The sequence below is a fragment of the Panthera tigris genome, chromosome B1 (genome assembly GCF_018350195.1).
Source record: "Panthera tigris isolate Pti1 chromosome B1, P.tigris_Pti1_mat1.1, whole genome shotgun sequence".
NCBI classification, from domain to species: Eukaryota; Metazoa; Chordata; class Mammalia; order Carnivora; family Felidae; genus Panthera; species Panthera tigris.
This window is the reverse complement of record NC_056663.1, coordinates 118637210-118658720: the sequence shown is the minus strand read 5'-3', so window position 1 is coordinate 118658720 and position 21511 is coordinate 118637210. Positions and strand designations below refer to the sequence as shown.

General features: G+C 37.5%; 1 protein-coding gene and 1 long non-coding RNA gene across 4 annotated transcripts in view; one reads left to right on the top strand and one right to left on the bottom strand.

Annotated features, from left to right (window-relative positions):
• LOC102962046 overlaps positions 1–7210 on the bottom strand; it is a 43724-nt gene extending 36514 nt beyond the window's left edge. For all 3 annotated transcript variants that reach the window (XR_006216837.1, XR_006216838.1, XR_444856.3), the window contains exon 1: positions 7050–7210. This is a non-coding gene — a long non-coding RNA (uncharacterized LOC102962046). The remainder of the gene's footprint in view (positions 1–7049) is intronic.
• A 156-nt stretch (positions 7211–7366) lies between these two features.
• Positions 7367–20291, top strand: CISD2 (CDGSH iron sulfur domain 2). Its single transcript, XM_007080982.2, has 3 exons — positions 7367–7566; positions 17368–17582; positions 19171–20291. The coding sequence occupies exons 1-3, from the start codon at positions 7464–7466 to the stop codon at positions 19258–19260; spliced, it is 408 nt and encodes a 135-aa protein (XP_007081044.2). The 5' UTR covers positions 7367–7463; the 3' UTR covers positions 19261–20291.
• The last annotated feature ends 1220 nt before the right edge of the window (positions 20292–21511 follow it).

The following is a 21511-nucleotide window of genomic DNA, read 5'->3' as shown; positions in this document are numbered from 1 at the left end:
AATACCAGTTTTGTTTCTCCAATTTTGCTTTTATTTCCAGTTTGCTGCATTTCCTCTTAAAGCTGTGGGTAAGGCAAGGCAGTTAAAATATGGTTCCTCATAAAGAAAGGGGAAGTATAATGTGAGAACACCAAACACCAAAATCAAAATACTCTTTTTAGTAAATTTGTTTATCCCCTTAAAAATGTTTTAATAAATAAGTTGATAGGTTTAATAAAAGTTCTTTTTAAACATCTGCTTAGTTTCTCATGTAATGATCATTCATTCAACCCCAATCTATAGCCCAGGAGGGTAAGCCTGCAAATAACTTTCAGACATACAGGCATACCTAAGAGATATTTTGGGTTCAGCTCCAGACCACCACAATAAAGCAAGTATCTCAATAAAGTGAGTCAAATAAATTTTTTGGCTTCCCAGTGCATGTAAGTTATTTTATACTATACTGTAACCTATTAAATGTACAACAGCATTATGTCTAAAAAACCCAATGTACAAACCTTAATTAAAATCCTTTATTACTTGGGAATGCAAGCTGGTGCAGCCACTGTGTATGGAGGTTCCTCAAAAAACTAAAAATAGAATTACCCTACGACCCAGCAATTGCACTACTAGGCATTTATCCAAGGGATATAGGTGTGCTGTTTCGAAGGGACACATGCACCCCCATGTTTATAGCAGCACTATCAACAATAGCCAAAGTATGGAAAGAGCCCAAATGTCCACTGATGGATGAATGGATAAAGCAAATGTGGCATATATATACAATGCAGTATTACTCGGCAATCAAAAAGAATGAAATCTTGCCATTTGCAACTACGTGGATGGAACTAGACGGTATTATGCTAAGTGAAATTAGTCAGAGAAAGACAAAAATCATATGACTTCACTCATATGAGGACTTTAAGATACGAAACAGATGAGCATAAGGGAAGGGAAACAAAAATAATAAAAATAGGGAGGGGGCCAAAACAGAAGAGACTCACAAATACCGAGAACAAACTGAGAGTTACGGGAGGGGTTGTGGGAGAAGGGATGGGCTAAATGGGTAAGGGACACTAAAGAATTTACTCCTGAAATCACTGTTGCACTATATGCTAACTAATTTGGATGTAAATTTAAAAAAATAAAAAATAAAACAAGTTAAAATAAAAAAAATCCTTTATTACTAAAAATGCTAACCATCATTTGAGCTTTCAGTGAGTCACAGATCACCAAAACAAATAATGAAAAAGTGTGAAATATTGTGAGAATTACCAAAGTGTGACACAAAGACACAAAGAGAGCAAAAGCTGTTGGAAAATGGTGCCAACAGACTTGCTCTGCACAGGGTTGCCACAAACCTTCAGTTTGTAAAAAATGCATTATCTGCGAAGCACAATAAACAAAGCTATGCCTGTGTTAGGTGTTCCATTAATTTCATCTTACCGTTTCAATTCATCAATCCGCAACTCCTTTACCTCTTTTTTAGTATGGGTTTCATATTTCCTTAATCACATGCCCTACTTTTTCTTGGTTTAATCCTAACTTAGGTTGTACACATTCTCCATTAGCTTCTTAAGATGTACAAAATGTGTATTTTCTGAGACCTTTTAGGTTTGAAAATAACTTTATTCTAGCCCCATAATTAAGTTACAGGTTGGCTTATTCAGAATTCTAAATTACAATTAATTTTTCATCAGAATTTTCAAGCACTGCTCTATTATCCTTTTGTTTGCAGAGTTGCTACTCAGAAGTGCAGCATATTAACCTTTGTGTACATCACATGAAACCTGTTTTTTTTCTCTCCATAAACTTGTACAATCTACTCTTTGTTTCTGAAGAAGTCCAGAAATCTGTGTGGGGTCCCCTTAAGCATTTTATATTTACAGCAATCTTAATAAGATACCCAAGAGCCACATGTGATTAGCACTGACATACTGCACTATCAAACTGACCATGCAGCCCTACAGCAACCACTGTGAAAAACAAAACAAAATACAGCTATAATAAAAAGATGTGCTAATAGTGATATAAATAATTATGACAATGATAAAAGATAACACAACTGTGCATGTATATGTGCCAGGTGAGTTTAGTTGCTTTACATGTTTTAATCCACTAAATTTCTACATACAGTACAACCTTAAGAGGTAGGTTCTATCTATCTATCTATCTATCTATCTATCTATCTAGGTTCTATCTATCCATCCATCCATCCATCTATATTTCTTAAACTAGCTTAAAGAAATTTTTTTTAATGTTTACTTATTTTTGAGAAAGAGACACAGAGACAAGAGTGTGAGCAGGGGAGGGGCAGAGAGAAAGAGAGACAGAATCTGAAGCAGGCTCCAGGCTCTGAGCGGTCAGCATAGAGACCGACGTGGGGCTCGAACTCACGAACCACGAGATCATGACCTGAGCCAAAGTCGGACACTTAATTGACTGGGCCGCCCAGGCACCCCAATACTATCTACATTTTGAAAGGTTACATAATTTACCTTGGCAGAGCCAGAATTCTAGTCCAAACAGTCCAGTTCCAGAGTCAGTGGTCTTAACTGTTACGATATACTACCTTCCAGTAGTAAGGGGCAGAGGGTTTTTTTTTTTTGTTTTTTTTTTAAACGTTTATTTATTTTTGAGACAATGCAAGAGACAGAGTGCAAGCAGCAGAGGGGCAGACAGAGGGAGACACAGAATCCGAAGCGGGCTCCAGGCTCTGAGCTGTCGTGTCGAACTCACGAACTGTAAGATCATGACCTGGGCTGAAGTCGGACGCTTAACTGACTGAGCCACTCAGGCACCCCTAATGGCAGAGGTTTTTTTGTTGTTTGTTATATTGCTTTTATTTTTTTTTTCAAGTTTATTTATTTTGAGAGAGAGAGAGGAGAGAGAGGGAAAGAGAATCTCAAGCAGGGGATTTGACGTGGGGCTTGATCTCATGAAAAGTGAGATCATAACCTGAGTGAAACCATGAGATGGATGCTTAATGGACTGAGCCACCCAGGCACTCCTTAAATTTATTATTATTATTGTTATTATTATTATTATTATTATTATTTTAGAGAGGGAGAGAGAATGCAAGCAGGGAGAGAGAGTCAGAAAGAGAGAGAATCCCAAATAGGCTCCACATTCAGCACAGAGCCCGATGCAGGGCTCGATTCCACTACCCTGGGATCATGACCTGAGCCGAAATCAAGAGTGACTCTCAACTGACTGGGCCAACCCAGGGCGTGCTGTTATATTGCTTTTAAATATATTTTCTTGACAAAATAAAAAGTTGGGGAACCTACATTTTCGCAATTATAAAACTTAATAGTTGGTGAAATCTAAAGGCCTGAAGATCATCAGGTTCTGTGGCCAGTAGAGATCAAGAAAAATGAAAATCTGAGGAAATAACTGATGAAGCAAAATCTTGGAGGATGAGCTCCAGAACACAGGGTGCAGAAGACTAGGCGAGAAGGACTGACGCTAGTTATAGGAGGAATTATAGCTATCTTCAGAGGTGCTGGTGAGGAGAGCTTATCTGTTAACTAGAATTCAAGGTCATCGAAGCTCAAAATAAGTCTGGTAGTAACAATTAGAAAGCTTAATAAATAAATAATGTAAAATAGTGAAGATTTGGAGGAATGGAAAAAGTAAATAAATCCAGGAATGGACTAACAGACTAGAATAACAGAGATGGTTTCAACACTAAATATCTTTAAGTCAAAGAATAAGTTTCATAGGAGTAAGGGAGTAGAAGATGTATAAACAAATATACAAGGTTGTGGTCAGAAGGTAGTATTTCTGAATTTAAGATCTCAAAGCCAGAGTAAAGACTCATTCATTGATGATGATACTAACCATTCATTATACACACAAAACAATTATACCTAGTCATAACAACCATTAATAAATATCTTATTACAGGGGTGCATGGGTGGCTCTGTTGGTTAAGCATTTGACTCTTGGTTTTGACTCAGGTCATAATCTCATGGTTCATCATGGTTCACAACCCTACATCAGGTTCTGTGTTGGCAGTGTGGAGCCTGCTTGGGATTCTCTCTTTCCCTCTCTCTCTGCCCCTCCCCAACTTGTGTACATACACACTCTCTCTTTCTCAAAATATTTCTCAAAATAAACTTAAAATATAAATGAAACAAGATTTAAATTTTATTTTTCAAGATTTAGATGTATTTTTTTAAAAAACGTTTATGTTTGAGAGAGAGAGAGAGCACATGCATAGGAGTTGGGGAGGGGAAGAGAGAGAGAGAGGGACACACAGAATCTGAAGCAGACTTTAGGCTCTGAGCTGTCAGCATAGAGCCCAATGTAGGGCTTGAACTCACAAACTGCAAGATCATGACCTGAGCCAAAATTGGATGCTCAACTGACTGAGCCACCCAAGTGTCCCTAAATTTATTTGGTTTTTTTAATGTTTATTTATTTATTTTGAGACAGTGAGAGAGAGCGTGCACACGTGCCAACTGGCGACAGAGAATCCCAAGCAGGTCTGAACTGTGGGGCCGGATCCCATCAACTGTGATCATGACCCGAGCCAAAATTAAGAGTCAGACATTTAACCTTCTGTGCCACCCAGGAGTCCCATAAGATTAAAATTTTGTTTTTTTTGTTTTGTTTTGTTTTTTAAATTTTTTTTTCAACGTTTTTTATTTATTTTTGGGACAGAGAGAGACAGAGCATGAACGGGGGAGGGGCAGAGAGAGAGGGAGACACAGAATCGGAAACAGGCTCCAGGCTCCGAGCCATCAGCCCAGAGCATGACGCGGGGCTCGAACTCACGGACCGCGAGATCGTGACCTGGCCGAAGTCGGACGCTTAACCGACTGCGCCACCCAGGCGCCCCTAAAATTTTGTTTTTTAATGGTTATTTATTTTTGAGAGAGAGAAAGAGAGAGACAGAGCATGAGAGGTGGAGGGGCAGAGAGAGAAGGAGTCACAGAATCCGAAGCAGGCTCCAGGCTCTGAGATTTCAGCACAGAGCCCGATGTGGGGCTTGAACTCACAGACTGTGAGATCATGACCTGAGCTGAAGTCAGACGCTTAACCGACTGAGCCACCCAGGTGCCCCAAGATTTAAATTTTAAGGTAAAAAGAATCTAAGAAACTATTCCCTATAATACACAGTAAGAATTTTTATTGATTCGGTTAGGAACTATCTCCTTTTATACATGAATGTAGTTCATGTAATGCATCTTCTCTAAATTTTAAGATGAAAGAAAGAAAGGAAGAAGAAAGAAAAAAGAGGAAGGAAGGAAGGAAGGAAGGAAGGAAGGAAGGAGGAAGGAAAAAGGAAGGAAGAAGAAAGGAAGATCAATGGATGAGAGACTTCTACTTACTGTATTTCTTCTACTTGGAAATAGCAAATCAGCTATCTACATCAACTGCTCAGGGAACCCAGTCACAGAAGAACTACATACTGTATAATTCCTTTTATATGAAGTTAAAGAACATTCAAAGCAAGGCAGAATAGCGGTGGTGGCAGCAGCGGCGGTGGTGGTGGTGGTACGGGGACCAACCATGGTTGGAAGGACCAAAAGAAGCTCTATTGCTTAGGTGTTGGATACATTATTCTCTCTATATTTATCTGTGCAGTGGTCACACCAAATTGTACCTTCGGCACCTCAGCATTTTATTATGCTGTATGTCTTAAATGAAGTATTTATTTTTTAATTCCTTTAAAGAAAAACTTCAGAAGCCTAAAGAATCTCACTCAACATAGCTTGTTTTGCCCTTGTCAAGACCACAAAGCCTTTAATTGAGAAAATTTAGTGGCTGTCTCCAAGCCTTTCCTCCCTTTATTTCCCTCACTCCCAACACACTCCTACCGCAATCATCTCCCCAAGGGTATTTCTACATATGACCAGCAGAGATTATTAAAGATAACCCCTAACAGAACAGTGCAGAAGACAAGGATGTTTGAGAATATTAAATTCAGAATAAACAAACTTCAGGGTCCTTCTTTCACTAAACCAAAAGTAAGTTCCCAAAAAGAATGGAAAGGAAATACTAATGTAAACAACCTTTCGATCATCACTTTGTATATAACGTTCTATATTGCTCTAGCTCATGAACCTGTATCTAAGTATTTTCATAGAATTTCCAATGTAATTGGATTTTGAACAAGGTAAAACAATAGGAAATTGGTTTATCTAGATCTGAATTCAACTAACTCTCATACGGTTATTTATTTTTTTTAGTGAAAACCATCACAGATATTAAAAATCAGAGTCTAGAGAACGAAAAGTTACTTTAAAAAATGTCTTCCTTTCCTCGCTTTAAAATGAAAATAACAAGGGAAAAAAATAAAGAATAAAACGTATTTATTACAACTAGCTGTTAACATTAAGTCACACAAAACGAAATACCGGACCATGATCAGTTCGTTGGTATTATGTTAATAGTCGGAGCTCAGAACTGTAAGGAGGCACCTTATTAAGATATCACACCACATACACAACACGCAGTCACCAAGGGCATTACTAGGGATATTTCACTTTGGTAAAAATAGGAAACAAAGTCATGTCAAGGCAGGTGTTGCAAGGAAGTGAAGCGGTCTCCTTCCACTCTTCAGTTTTTAAAAAGATATTAATAAAAATAAAATCTAAAGATCTTCACGGATACTTTAGCTTATAGTAGAAATCCTGCACCATAAAAGTCGCTTTAAAGGTTTATATTCCTTTACACTTTCCTAGTTTTAGTTAACCGAAAAAAGAACTGATCATCTGCAGAAGGAACTGAAAGTATCGAAAGAAGGAATATCACGGGTCTTATCTAAGCTGCAAAAAAAAAACACAAAAAAAACAAAAAACCCTCAGAGTTGCACAAAACTGCCGAGTGGCAAAGCTTAATTTAAGCAGTTCGTAGCTCAGGTATTTTAACTTAAAAAAAAAAAAACAAAAAACCTGGCTTGCAGGGGCGAGGGAACGGAGTTGGGCACCGCAGGGTAGACGGGGAGGGTGCTCTTAGATGAGTATGCAAGGCTAGGGCCAAGGTACCCAACCAGTTCCAGGAAGAAGGGGTCGGGACGAGAGCGGCCGAAGTAAAAAGCGACGAGAGGAGCAACTCACTTTTGAAAGGCACTTTCCGGTTACAAAGCACTCTCACATGCTTTACCTCATCGCACACAGTATCCTTTCTCCTGGCCTCCACCATCTACAGATGTGAAGGGCCCAGCGTGTACGCAGGCCCTCTTCAAAACCGTGTTACCACGGAGGGCGGCCCTACTCATCCATTCCCGCGGCTCCGCACCTCGCGGCCGCGCGCGCCCCCTCGGCGTCCGCGGGGCGCGCACGTCATTCGCCCGCTGCCAATCGGCGCCCAGCAGGTCACCTCTCCCCCGGGGGCCCCCAGCGCCGCCCCCTCCTGCAGGCCGCGGGACCCAGGCCGCAACGCCCGCCGGCCGCTTCTCCTCTCGGCGCAGGCGCGGCAGCTTGGCCGGAGAGCGGCGCGGTCTCAGAGGGGAGTGGACGCTGCTCGCGAGGATGGTGCTGGAGAGCGTGGCCCGTATCGTGAAGGTGCAGCTCCCCGCCTATCTAAAGCGGCTCCCTGTCCCCGAGAGCATTACCGGGTTCGCCCGTCTCACAGGTAACCCTCGCCTTCAGTCAGTCCCTGTCCTTGCAAGTTTCTCAAGGTGGGAGTCGGGGGTGGTCTAAACATCCTCGGGCTAAGGGACGGGGCGGGGCTTGGCGAGTGGCACGTTACCCCGTGACCCTGCGCGCATAGGGCGGGGGCGAGCGCTGGCGCAGCCGCCGTGGAGCGCGAGTGATTCCTCCTGTGGGTTCTTGGGGGCTTCCGTCCTTCCGTCCTTGTCCTGGTGGCTCTGCCGTGTTCTTCTGTGACGGGGGACCAGGGTTTTGCAGAGGTGGTGCTGAGTTTGTGGCGGGCCCATATTTTTCATCTCCATCGGTCACTGCAGTGTGCTTTTTATTTTAAAGTCATAGCTATCTAAGGTGCTGTGAATTAGGCATTTCCAGCTCTCGGCGCTGTTTTACTCACAGGTTGTGTGTGCGTGGGAGAGAAACAGGCACGCAATATGTGTATGGCAGTTTTATTTGGTAACAAAATTGGAGAGTAGCCTCCATTCCCATAGGGAAGACTTGAACTACCCCGGGGCATTTTAGGCCAACTCCGTTACTATGGGCCTGGAGGCAACTTGAGGAAAGATCAGTTAGCCAAAAGGTGTTCAAAGGCTAGTATGATGGACCAGATTTTAGAAAGTGAAATTTAATGAATATATATAACTTTCTGTACTTAGATCCTTCCTCTACAAGAAAAGAACCCACAATTCAGGATTTCACATCAAAAGGACGAAAATTTCTAGAATGCAGTCAACACTTGGGAGACATTGTTGGGAGTGTTTACGTTGTAAGTGGAATATTTGTAAACCAGACTGAGACTGATCAGGGTGGTGAGAGAAAAAAACAAAAACCATATTGATTCGGCAAACTTTGAACTCATACGTCTTCAATGTCAGGGAATGAAACATGATTCATGAAGACAATTTTGAGATAGAGTTGTTTAGCCTGGAGCAGTCTGGAGTTTTATGGTAGCTGAAGGTTTACTGGTGGAAGAATAACATTTATTCTGTGTAGACCAAAAGACAGAACTAGGACCAAATCAGTGAAGATTATTGGGAGATGAATTTAACCTCCTAATACAGGGAAGGTGTTTGTTTGGTTGTTTTTTAAGAGAATACTATCCCTAAAAAAGGATAGTATTTAAAAAATGAGGTAGTCCAGTAATAGATTTAGATGGGGTGAACTGGGTGACATTCCAAATCTAGAGATTGTTTGAATTACGGTTTGATCGGAAGCATGTATTTTTTTTTTTTTTTTTTAGGTTTATTTCAAGGGGGAGAGGGAAGGGGAAAGAGAACCAGAAGCAGGATCCACACTGACCTTAGCCAGATGTGGGGCTTGAACTCACAAACTGTGAGATCATGACCTGAGCCAAAGTCGGATGCTTAACTACTTAACCAACTGAGGCACCCAGGTGCCCCTGAAAGCATGTAATTAAATAGAAAGTATAGTAACTGAATAATTAACGGTTATTAAGAAGAAATATCTAAACATCCAAAGCCGCATAAAAATAACATAAAGTGAAAAAAATGTGTCAAATCAAGTATTTATAAACATCAAAGTCTTCTTTTGATCCTATTCTGATGGATTTTCATCAGTTATATACAATTTTGGCTTTTTTAAACCCTGTATCATTGCTTTTACTTTAGAACTTTATATATTTTAACGTGTTCATCTTCTTTCTAACAACTGTATAGTTTTCTTTTAGAGTAACATCATGGTAGGCTTAACCATTCCCCTGCAGTTGGAAATTTGGAATGTTTGCGTGTATATATATTTTATTTGTAATATTCAGTGGTTAAGTAGCCCTATACCAATTGTTAGTTTTTCTCCTTTTATTATACCCTTGAATGTATGCACCAAAGTGGTAATAAAGAATATGATCATTTTGTGACATTTGGTTTTATATTAGTTTCAATTTTTTGTGAATAGAATATAGTTGGAGCAGATAGAAAGTATGATGTTTTATTTAGTGGCTAGATTTTAGAAGTTTTCTTTGTTTTTATTTTTGCCTTAAAGATTTCCGCTGTCAACAAATATTTAATTTCTATTAAAGGCATTAAGGAAACTCAAAAACCTTTTCACCCTTAAATCAATAATACATAGTAACTTCTTCAAAGCTGTTAAATATTTAAAGTGAGGACTGATTCTCAGAAATAGTGATAACTCTGATAAGTATCTTAAAAACATATATTTAAGTTCCATTACAATGTGTCTACACTTTAGTTCTCATTGTATTGTTTATTAGGAAACATTAACATGTTTGTAATAATTGCTCTATGAAAAATTGAGATAGTCTGTTTCATACTGGATGGTGACAATATAATAGTTGCAGAATCTGTTTTGGAGCACTATGGAAGAAAATTTCCAATGACCAATTTCCACTCTTTGTCTCCCCTTCAGAGTAGATTTTAGTAGCTAATTACATCTGTCTTGATTGAGCTACTTACAGAATCCATACTTAGACTTCTGTTGAGTCAAAAACCTGAAAGATAACTTTTCAGCAATTGTTAAAATGTCTAGGAGACCAGGGGTGCCTTGGTGGCTTAGTCAATTGAGTGTTGGACTTCGGCTCAGGTCATAAGCTCATGATTGGTGGGTTCGAGCCCTATATCGGGCTCTGTGCTGACAGCTCTGAGCCTGGAGCCTGCTTGGGATTCTGTGTCTCCCTCTCTCTCTCTGACCCTCCCCCACTCACACTCTGTCTCTCTCAAAAATAAATAAACATTAAAATTTTTTTTTAAAAATGTCTAGGAGACCAAAAGTGTTTGCATTTTCTATCTGTGAAAACTAGAGCAAACAAAGTTACAGTTTATATTATTTTTGCCTGTTTTTTCTTCCCTATTTAGATCTAGTGGTTTTTTAAAGCAATAGACTGTCTCATGATGACTCTGCATTCTTAGTAAACACTTGGAGATCCTTAATCACCATACACTATTTACAGACAGTCCTTATCTATCAGAAACAACTTATCTATTTTTATTTAGGTCACATTTTTAACAGTGAGGCTTTTAAAGTAAGTTTGTATATTGCTTGGAAGTATAGTCTATTCCAATACTTTGACCTTTAAAAAAAACTTTCCCTGTTGTGTAAACTTTTAAAGCATGACAACAACAATAAAATCTTCCTATTCGAAAGTCAGAAACAGTTTGCTTCTGGATTTAAAAGCTTGCTATGAAACTTTGAACATATAGCTTTGCCCTTCTTGACCCTGTTTGGTTCTTTGAAAAATAATGGTTTTGCTCCTAAAGACAAGGCAGTGACTCCCAAGACCATCATAATATTCTTTCCAGAGTAACACAAACATGTCAGAGCTGACAGCATCAAAAGCATTAGCTCTGTTTATCCAGAAAGGGCCACTTTTGAACAAAGAATTTACAAGTGGAACAGAGTTGAAAACCTATGTCCACAAGAACACTTCTACAAGCATGTTTTATAGTAGCCTTATTTATAATAGTTCCAAACTGGAAGCAACCCGAATATCTGACAACAAGAGAGTGGATAAACAAATTATAGTATACTCAAAGTGGAATACTAGTTAGCAATAAAAAGGAATGAATTACTGTTCCACTGGATGAATCTCAAAAACTTTATGTTGAGTGAAAAAGCTTTAGTGATAGACATCAGTGGTGGAAGGATAGACTTCTAAGGGCAGAAGAATACTTTCTTGGGTGATGGAGGATTTTGCATGTTTTTACATATTTTCAGTAGAGGCTGCTGGGGTATGTTTGTCACAACTGAGAGCTAAACACCTGAGATCTGTTTATTTTCTTGTATGTAAAATGTATCTCTTTTTTTTTTTTTTAAAGAAATGAACAAAAGGTGAGGTTTCTCAGTAGGAATGTGTAAGAAATAAGTTCAAACTAGAAAGTTGCATTTATTAATAATAACGTAAATAATAAAAGTTATTTCTAAAAGATTAAAGAATTTTATTTTAGGAAACTGTTTTTGAGAATTTGGGAAGATATTTACATAGTTACTATAAGTTACAAAAGTTTTTTCCCCTCTTCCTAGTTAGACCAACTATATTTAAAAGTTAGTGTAATTAAAGATTTAAAGATTATACTAGGCTTTGTGGGGAACAATTTCAGCCTCATTAAAACATTTTCTGCCATCTAACTACCTTGCAGTGTAAATTTTCTCAGGTCATCAGGTATTTATTGAGGACTTGGTCCAGGAAATGTTCTGGACACTGAGACACTGTTCTATTCATAATAATGAATGGAAAAAAGATTTTTAAATTGATCATTAATTTCATTCTATTGGATTTTGGTCCTGAACAGTCTGTATTAGGTTTTGAGTGGTAATAGTAAAACCACCCATTGAAAAGATTTTACTTTTCTCTTTTTACAGTCCAGAAATAGAAATCATTTCTGTGTCTTAACCTATAAACAGTACACAAGAAAATCTGTTATTAAAGTATCAGCAGCCAAGTTGCCAATATTATTTTTATAATATCATTATATGCCACATTTTGAGAAGGGAAAAAAGTCTGTCCTAGTTTCTTAGAATATAGTTCCTCATCGAGAGCCATGTGTATCTATATTGTACTTTTACAAATGTTTTTATCATAGTATTTGATTATATATCTTGGTCAGGAATAGGGTGTAATAGGGTTTATTTTCAGAGAGAGTGTATGCAAGTGGGGGAGGGGCACAGAGAGGGAGAGAGAGAATCTTAAGCAGGCTCAGTTCCCAGCGCGGAGCCCTACATGGGTTTCAGTCTCATGACAGCAAGATCATGACCTGAGCCGAAATCAACAGTCTGATGCTTAACCAGCTGAGCCACCCAGGAGCCCCTGTAGCCTGTCTTGAATCTGCCCTGTCTTAAGCCACATTCTGTTTCTCTAAGGAGATACTATACCTTCTTTTAACAGCATTTAAACTTAAAAAAAAGTATGTTAAAATTGCTTGCTACTCAGGTTGCTTTGAAATGTTCTTTTCTGTGTATGTTTTGTTTGTCTGATGGTACTGGTTCTTTTACTCTACCTTCTTAGTCTATTTGTTGTTTATCTTAATAGTGGGAAATAGAATATTGCAAAATGCATATTAGAATCCTGCTTGGTATTTTAGTATTAGTGTGGTTTTTTAAAAATGTTTTATTAATTATTTTTGAGAGAGAGACAGAGACAGAACATGACTGGGCAAGGGACAGAGAGAGAATGAGGCACAGAATCTGAAGCAGGCTCTAGGCTCTGAGCGATCAGTACAGAGCCTGACGTGGGGCTTGAACTCACAAATGGCGAGATCATGAACTGAGCCAAAGTCAGATACTTAACCGACTCAGCCACCTGGGCACCCCTAATTTTTGTTTTTAACTTAGAAACAGGTGATTTAAAAAAATTGGAAATAGGAGAAATTCACTGGTAGAGGAAGAAAATCTTTCTGAAGTGAAAAATTTGAAGTAAAGGAAAAAATTTAAGGAAATTCAAGCCTTTTACATTCAAATGAATAATCAAAATGTTGCCTAACTGGGTATGTTTTTAGTGGATTGAATGTTGAGGTCAGCCATCTCCTTGATTTAATTACAGCCAAAAATACTTACCCCATCCCATAACCCCTGATCTTCTCTCACACTGTTATCTTCTACTCCTGGCTTGTCTACTTTTTTTATTAAAAAACTTTTTTTTAATTTTTTTTTTTTTTTTGAGAGAGACAGAGCACAAGCAGGGGAGGGGCAGAGAGAGAGGGAGACACAGAATCTGAAGCAGGCTCCAGGCTCTGAGCTGTCAGCACAGAGCCCGACGTGGGGCTCGAACACATGAACCGTGAGATTGTGACCTGAGCCAAAGTCTGACACTTAACAGACTGAGCCACCCAGGTGCTCCCTAGCTTGTCTACTTGATAATTTTTCATATATGTACCTCCTTACCCTAAATGAAACAAAGCTATCCCTTAGTAAACCACTTCCCTTGTAGGTCTCTCAGTGATATCTTTTCTTTATCTTTCTTGTCTTTCTGGCAGAGCAGAGAGAGTTGGCATCTTTTTTTTTTTTTTTTTAATGTTTGTTTATTTTTGAGAGAGCAAGAGAGAGAGGTAGGGGTAGAGAGAGGGAGACAGAATCCCAGGCAGGCTCTGTGCTGTCAGTGCAGAGCATGATATGGGGCTCGATCCCACAAACTGAGATCATGACCTGAGCTGAAATCAAGAGTTGGATGCTTAATCAACTGACACACACACAGTGCCCCGAGAGATGGCATCTTTTAGGCTCTGAAGAGCAACTTCCACATTAGACTATTTCACTGTTTCAAAGAAAGCTATGACTTATGCAATCCTTCAGTATTCCTAATTTTTTGCTTTTAACTGTTGACCTTTAGTCTCTCCCTTATATTCTTTAAGGAATATTTTCCTTCATATTTTTCCCTTTCTTCTACAACACTTCACTGGTCTCTTGCTGCTTAAAACTGCCCTTGTTATGTTCTGTTTTGTTTTGTTTTTGAATTAGAGACCAGTATCTCCATTCATCCAGATAATGAAACCAGAAATCTGGGAATCATGAAGGACCCTCACTTCCTCCATTTATGCTCCATACTTGATCACTCACCTAATCCTATTGATTTTACTACTTGAGTTAATGGTTCTTAAGTTTCAAGGTATGTGAAGATTGATCACAGACCTGCTCTGTGATCCCAGTAAAAGCATCAGACTGTCTCCTCAAAAAATGCATGCACACATACACCGTTCAGGCAGTTTTGGGGGTTCCATTTGTCCTCTGCTTTAATGGCTACTGCCTTAGTTTAAACTTGCATTATTTTGGGGGGAATTATTTCAGTGGAATTCTAACAGATTGTCTTGCCTCTTGCCCTCCCACTAACATCCCTCTCTGCCCTTCCCTCTGTCTCTCCACTAGTCCATCGTCCATCTGATACCTTAATTCCATCTGATTTCATAAATGAACAGCTTTCCAGTTACATTAATATGCAGTGATATTCTTAATATCGGTGGTTTACCTTTTATGTACAGGGTAGATTATTACCTACCTATTGATTTTTATCATCTGGCACCTGACCACTTCTACAGTCCCTCTCCTATTTCATCATATTCCAGCAATATTGTTGTGCTTACTTCCCCCAACTTTTTATGCACATTGTATCTTTGTGCCTTTGCTTATGCTGTTTCTTCTGTGTGAAAGGTAGCTCCCCCTCCCATAAGCCTATGGACTCCTATAGTCTTTTTAAAAAATTTTTTCTTTGATGTTTATTTTTGAGAGAGAGGAATGCGTGCAAGTGGGAAAGGGGGGAAAGATGGAGACACAGCAGGCTCCAGGCTCTGAGCGGTCAGCATAGTGGACTCCTATAGTCTTATTCATCTTTCAGAAACCTGGTTAGGTGCCAACCTCTATGTAAAAGCCTTTGCTCATCCCTGCAGAGTTAATCATGTCTTCTGTCTTATTTATAATTGCACATACCATACAGTACTTAATTCTTTTCTTATAGATCTGTAGTCCATACTAGGTGAAAAGCTTCTTCGGGGTAGGAACTGTGTCTTGTAATTTTTGTATCTTCACCTGTCTTATCACCTGATCTGTCTATGAGGTTTATATTTCTTGAGGGTGCTTAAAGTTTTTTTCTTAAATATTTTAAACAGAATTCTTATTTGTCACCTTACACTGTTATCATTCATAGGCCTTGAATAAAGGCAAACAAGTGCATACCTAGTAGGAGTTATCTTAAATGTCAGTGTAATGGAGTACAGACTCAATTCAGTTAAAATTAATTGAAGTCTTGGTTTATATAAGTCTCTGTTAGAGGACCAGGAGTTGGGGAGGAGACAGATATTTACATAACTGTAGTTTCAGGGCAGAATGTATTAGTAGCTTTCTTTCACATAGTGTTCTGTACTTTTTCTAGTGGTTTCCAACTTCATTCGCTCCTCCCAACAATCCTGTGAAATTGGAAGCTTCTTTTACATGTACTCTTGTGCCTTGAAAGTTTTTTTCTCAAGTCTTTGAGCCCCCCACCTTCTTGTCTTTAGGTCTTGACTTAAAGATCTGTTTTTCCTTCCTGACTTCCTTACCGAAAGTTGGAGTCAACCTATCCTGCTTGGTCCTTAGGATAATCTTTTTCTTTCTTTTATCATTCTGTTTGTTTCCTTCATAGCTCTTATTATAATCTAAAATTATCTTGGGGCATCTGGATGGGTCAGTCAGTTAAGCATCCAGCTCTTGATTTCTGCACAGGTGATGATCTCCCAGTTGGTGATATTAAGCCCCACATTGCATCAGGCTCTGTTCTGACAGCGCGGAACCTGCTTGGGATTTTCTCTCTCTCCCTCTCTCTCTTGCACGTGTACTTGCAATAAATAAATAAACATTAAAAATTAAAATTTTTTTCTTTAATAGTTAAGTGTAAGAACAATTATATTATAGTCTTACCAAGAGAAGGACAGATGAAATTTTAAATTTGTTGGATTTTATTTATCATGATTGAGAACTAGACTGGATTTATTGTCCTGGACTAAACCTCCTTATGGAGCTGCAGTTTACCCACATGAAAATGGGAATAATAGTGGTACCCTCCAAATACAGCTGTTTTAAGCTAACACAGCTTAACAGAGTTAAATAAGATAATACAGTGGTACTCTTAGCATAGTCTATTACTAACATTAATTAGCATGCCTTGGCACATCTTTAGTTTTTCTCTCTTTCTTGGCTAAGCGATTTTTACATAGTGCTGAGCAAGATATCAGGTAAGTACTCAGTGAAGATTGTCAAATGATCACATTTAAGAACAGAAAGGATTCTCTACAGAGACCCGAAGAGGGAGGGCACTAACCAACATTTGATGAGTGCATGCTGAAATGTTTATCTTGGTTTCCTTATGTGTTTGTCTTCATAGACATAGGGACCATTTTATTTATATTACTTAATATTCCCTGACCCTGCCCTCCAAGAAGGTACTGAGTGCTCCACAAGGCATTTAATGAACACTTAGGGAATAAGAGGTATCTAATAATGAGAACATTCAGTGTATGAAAATTTTAATTAGTTCTTTAAAATAGTAGCTTTTAGATAACATTTCTTTAGGAATTACTGTGTCTTACCAAAAATGTAAATTAAAGCATTGAAGACATGTTCTGTCTGAAATTCTAAATCAACGGTAAAATATTCTTGGGTATTCCGGGGTGCCTGGGTGGCTCAGTTGGTTGAGCGTCCAACTTCAGTGCAAGTCATGATCTTGTGGTCCATGAGTTCAAGCCCCACATCAGGCTCTATGCTGACAGCTCAGAGCTGCTTCAGATTCTGTGTCTCCCTCTCTCTCCTCCACCTCTCACGCTTTGTCTCTCCCTCTCAAAAATAAATAAACTTTAAAAAAATATTCTTGGGTATTCTGTTGTATGATTTTAGACATGGTGGAAATGTTTTCTAAACCTATAAAATATATCACACATTGAATTTTGTTTGTAATTATGATGATTGTTATTCCTGAAATAAAAATAAAGATAAGCACAAATATACTTGGTGTTCTCATTGTTAGATGCCTCTTATTCCCTAAGTGTTCATTAAATGCCTTGTGGAGCACTCAGTACTGTCTTGGAGGGCGGGGTCAGGGATAATGAAATAGGATACTTGATATAAGATACATTTCTCAAAACTTTGTGTTCCAGTTTCACAACTCTTCAGTTAGCTCACAAATCAAACATAGTGGTCTTAGATATAGGTGGCTTGACTTTGTTATTTGTTCATAGACTTATAGATAAGAAATTAATGTGAGAAGTAAAGCATAGGTAAAGAATAACTTAAGCATGACACGTGCTGTTTGAGTTCTATTACAAGAGTGCTGCAGACTGTTAAATCTGTACGTGTTTAGTTTCAGAATGGCTTCGGTTATTGCCTTTCCTTGGTGTACTTGCACTACTTGGCTACCTTGCAGTTCGTCCATTCCTCCCGAAGAAGAAACAACAGAAGGATAGCTTGATTAATCTTAAAATACAAAAGGAAAATCCCAAAGTGGTGAATGAAATAAACATTGAAGATTTGTGTCTCACTAAAGCAGCTTATTGTAGGTGTTGGCGGTCTAAGACGGTAAGATGTCCGCTTGCACGTACTCTGAAACTTTGTGCAGTTAGAATTGTTCTGCTTTTTAAATCCTTAGTTTTGAGGTTCTGTGAAATGAAAGATTTTTCCACACTATTCAGTACTGAAAATTTATATTCCTAAATTAAAGTTTGCATTTTATGGTGGATACTTACCTATATTAGAAAAGGAAGAATAGAAATCTGATGTTTTCAAAACTGATGTCTGCCACTTACAGTATGACTTCGGTTGGGCAGGTTACTGAATCTTTAATCTCCGATGTTTTAGGTTTTTGTTTTTTTGTTTTCTGATAATATATCAATATCACAGACATTTTTTAGGATTTAGTAGATGCTATATGTACGGGGCCTTATATATAGATGAGCTAATAAATGGCAGCTATAATTATGGATGATTTTTAATGTGGAAATAATAAAAACAAGTATGGAGTGATGAGTATTATAAGTAGGTGGTGAGATCTGTTTTCTTCGAGTACTTTGATCATAGGTTATTTGAAGTTTTAAGCATAGTAATGTTCATCACAACATTTATTGTAATAGCAAAGTTTTGGAAATAATCTAGGTGTCCGATAATGGGAATGTGATTAAAGAATGGTATAATACAAATTATGGGATATTAGGAAGCCATTATAAGTAATGTTTTTAAAGAATATTTTAATGACAGGAGAGCATGATGTAATTAATAAAAGCACAGTACAGTATGATCCCAGTTTTGTTTTTTAAAAAAGAAATACAGTAAATGCAGTAAATGCAGAGGAAAAATTATATAAAAATCTTGATTATTGTTACTTATGAGTGAATATTTTTAAATTCATTTTAAAATTTTTTCAAAAATTTTACAATATGTGTGAGTTTCATGGTAAGAAAACATGAAATAATGTATTTTTAATTTAAATTACAATTGACCCTTGAACATGGAGGTTGGGGCACCAACCACCGGCACAGTCAAATCTGGGTATAACTTTTGGCTCCCCCCAAAACTTATTAGCTTACTGTTGGCCAGAAGCCTTAATAATGACATAAACAGTCAACATTTATCTTGCATGTTAGATATATTACATACTTTATTCTTACAATGAAGCTAGAGAAGAAATGTTAGTAAGAAAACAATAAGGAAGAGAAAATTCATTTACAGTACTATACTGTGTTTATCAAAAAAGAAAAAAATCCACAGTTAAGTAGACCCACACAGTTCTAACCTGTATTGTTCAAGGGTCAACTGTACATTCTTTTCAAATTTAAATAAGTGAAGAGGTGAGCTCTAATTTGGAGCTCCACAAAAAACAAGAGATTATTTTGATCCCCCTTTAAGCCTGTTGTATTGACTCTTGGAATAACCAATCCAAAGCTTTTTATTTAAAATATTTATCAAATAATAAATTAACTGTTTAAAGTTGTTAGATTTGCTGTGATATTGGAATGCAGTTAGGTTAGGTGTAGAATATACATTACTTAGGAAAGCTGTCTGGTGATTTGTTTTTCAAAGTAATGTGCTTTCTTTATAAGAGCATTTCACAAATATTTCTACTTATTGAATCATTTTTAAAATAATACTTGTAATTCTTTTTCCTTTCTAGTTTCCTGCCTGTGATGGTTCACATAATAAACACAATGAGTTAACAGGAGATAATGTGGGTCCGCTAATACTGAAGAAGAAAGAAGTATAATAGTAATGAATTAGGATTGAGTTCAGTTGTGTGCTGTAAAATGTCCTAATAATATTTTTTCATTCTTTGTGTATAGAAGATCTTTCAAATGGTGGTCTTAATTATTGCTATTGGTTGAGTAATTATTTCTGCCAATTTATTTTCTTGCTACACTACTGTTTATATTTGATACTTTGTATATTCAAACAATCATTTATATAGAAATTAAATTGTACAACCCTTTCATTCTTACTTCAAAGACTTAATGTTATTTTCCTAAATAAATCAACACTCTTGGTTTTAATTGAGAAAAATCTAAGTTTTTGGCAGTGTGTCCAAAGCTATTCCTTTGAATATCAATATTTTCAATAGAATCTACACTTAGAAATTTTCTCTGTGCACTATTAAATATATTGTTTTCCAGTCCTCTTCTGTGATTTTTCCTCTTTGGCCTTCCACACTCTGTTATTTTTAGGTCAGTAAGAAACATGTTGCTCTCAAGAATTACTTGAGTTTTCAAAGAGACAAATGCTTTGCTTTTATAAAGATTGTGTCTAATAAGTGTGAATATCCCAGTTTCAGAAAAGACTTGAACTGGATAAAGAAAGTTCCAAAAAGGAACAGTTATTTACATTATAAAAAATGTGTTTACTTTACAAAAGTCTTGTTTGTGTCTGTTTAGGTGTGTGTTTTGTATATGTATCTTGAACTCTTTGACTCAATGACAGGATGGGATGGGGTGGCAAGAATACTTATACTAAACTCATGAGCTGCTGCAATTTGAAGGTCAGTTAGAAATAAACATAAAGTATATCTGAATTCATAGTAAAATGATAAACACTTCAGTGTTCAAAATGGTATACATTTTTCTCTTCAAACAGTCTAAGCCAATAAAACATAAAACACAGAAAGTTTGTAAAATAAACTTACTGAAGAATCTTTAAAACTTTTGTAATTTTTCAGCCTAAGAGTCTATTTTGTTTTATTGTATATTACAGTTCTTCTATTAATAGCTATCCTTAAGTCTGTCTATTAAAGGTACAGTCCTGTCAGTTTACTGTGTCTTTTTTATATACAAAGATATGCTAATAGGTAGCACATGTATGTACCTGACATTGCACTAAGTCTGGTACCTAGGTTTGTAATTTATTACTTGTAACGTCAGTAGATTCTATTGTGTGATCTTGCCTCTGTGACCAACAGCAGGGATTTTAAAACCTTTTTTTTTTAAGTTTTATTTTTATTTATTTTGAGAGAGAGAGAGAGCGCGGACAGGAGAGGGGCGGAGAGGGAGGGAGAATTCTAAGCAGACTTCTTGGTATCAGCACATAGCCCCACGTGGGGCTCAAACCCAGCAACCGCGAGATCATGACCTGAACTGAAATCAAGAATCAGACGCTCAACTGACTGAGCCATCCTGGCTCCCCAAAAGCAGGAGTTTTAAAGTTAGGGTTAGAAATGTAGTTGTGGTTTTGAACAGTTTTACAAGGTGTGTGTCCAAAATTGTTAATCTTTTCTCATGTGTGAAGAGGGAGAAGTCTACCACTGCCATCACTATGGCTCTGGGTGTTCTTTCCTAAAACCTTCTCTTCAACATTCTTGAGGGGCTTCACTGTCAAAGTAAACAATTATTTCTCCATAGATGATCACAAGATTTTGGGAAAAATCTTCCTTACCAAAAGTTTGAACATCCATGGTCTGTGGTCGTGGAATGCTTTTCTTTAAAATAATTTACTGCAGCACAGCAACATGTATATTCTAGTGGTTCCCATACTTAAAGTTTCCTAAAAATGTGGAGACTAAAAATGAAATTATCAACTTTAAGTTTTGTCAGCTAAATGTATATAAAGAATTGAAAACTAATTATCTGATAGAAGGTAATTTTAACACCCCAAAAGTATGAGAGCTATACTCTCAGAATAGTTTGTGCTCCCCACATTTTTAAAGAGCTATGTCCAAATATTTTCCTACGTGTGCAAATTTTTCAAAAGGGGCTGAGGCTGGTAGCAAGCTGTTTTTTTAATGACTCCCTTTACATAAGCATTATTATCAGTTGCCGTCACTTCCTCTTGTAAATTTATAGAATTCCATCATGTCTGTTTTAAAAAATGATCTGATAACCAACTGCTTCTGAATTGTTACAACAGAAGATAACAGCTCTTGAAATACATACCTTGGTTTTCTAGAACTTTAAAGAAAAAACTCTCATTGTCACGTGATTGTTTTGAGGCTTGCTTCTCCTTACTCATTGCCTTACTCAGCAAATGAGCAC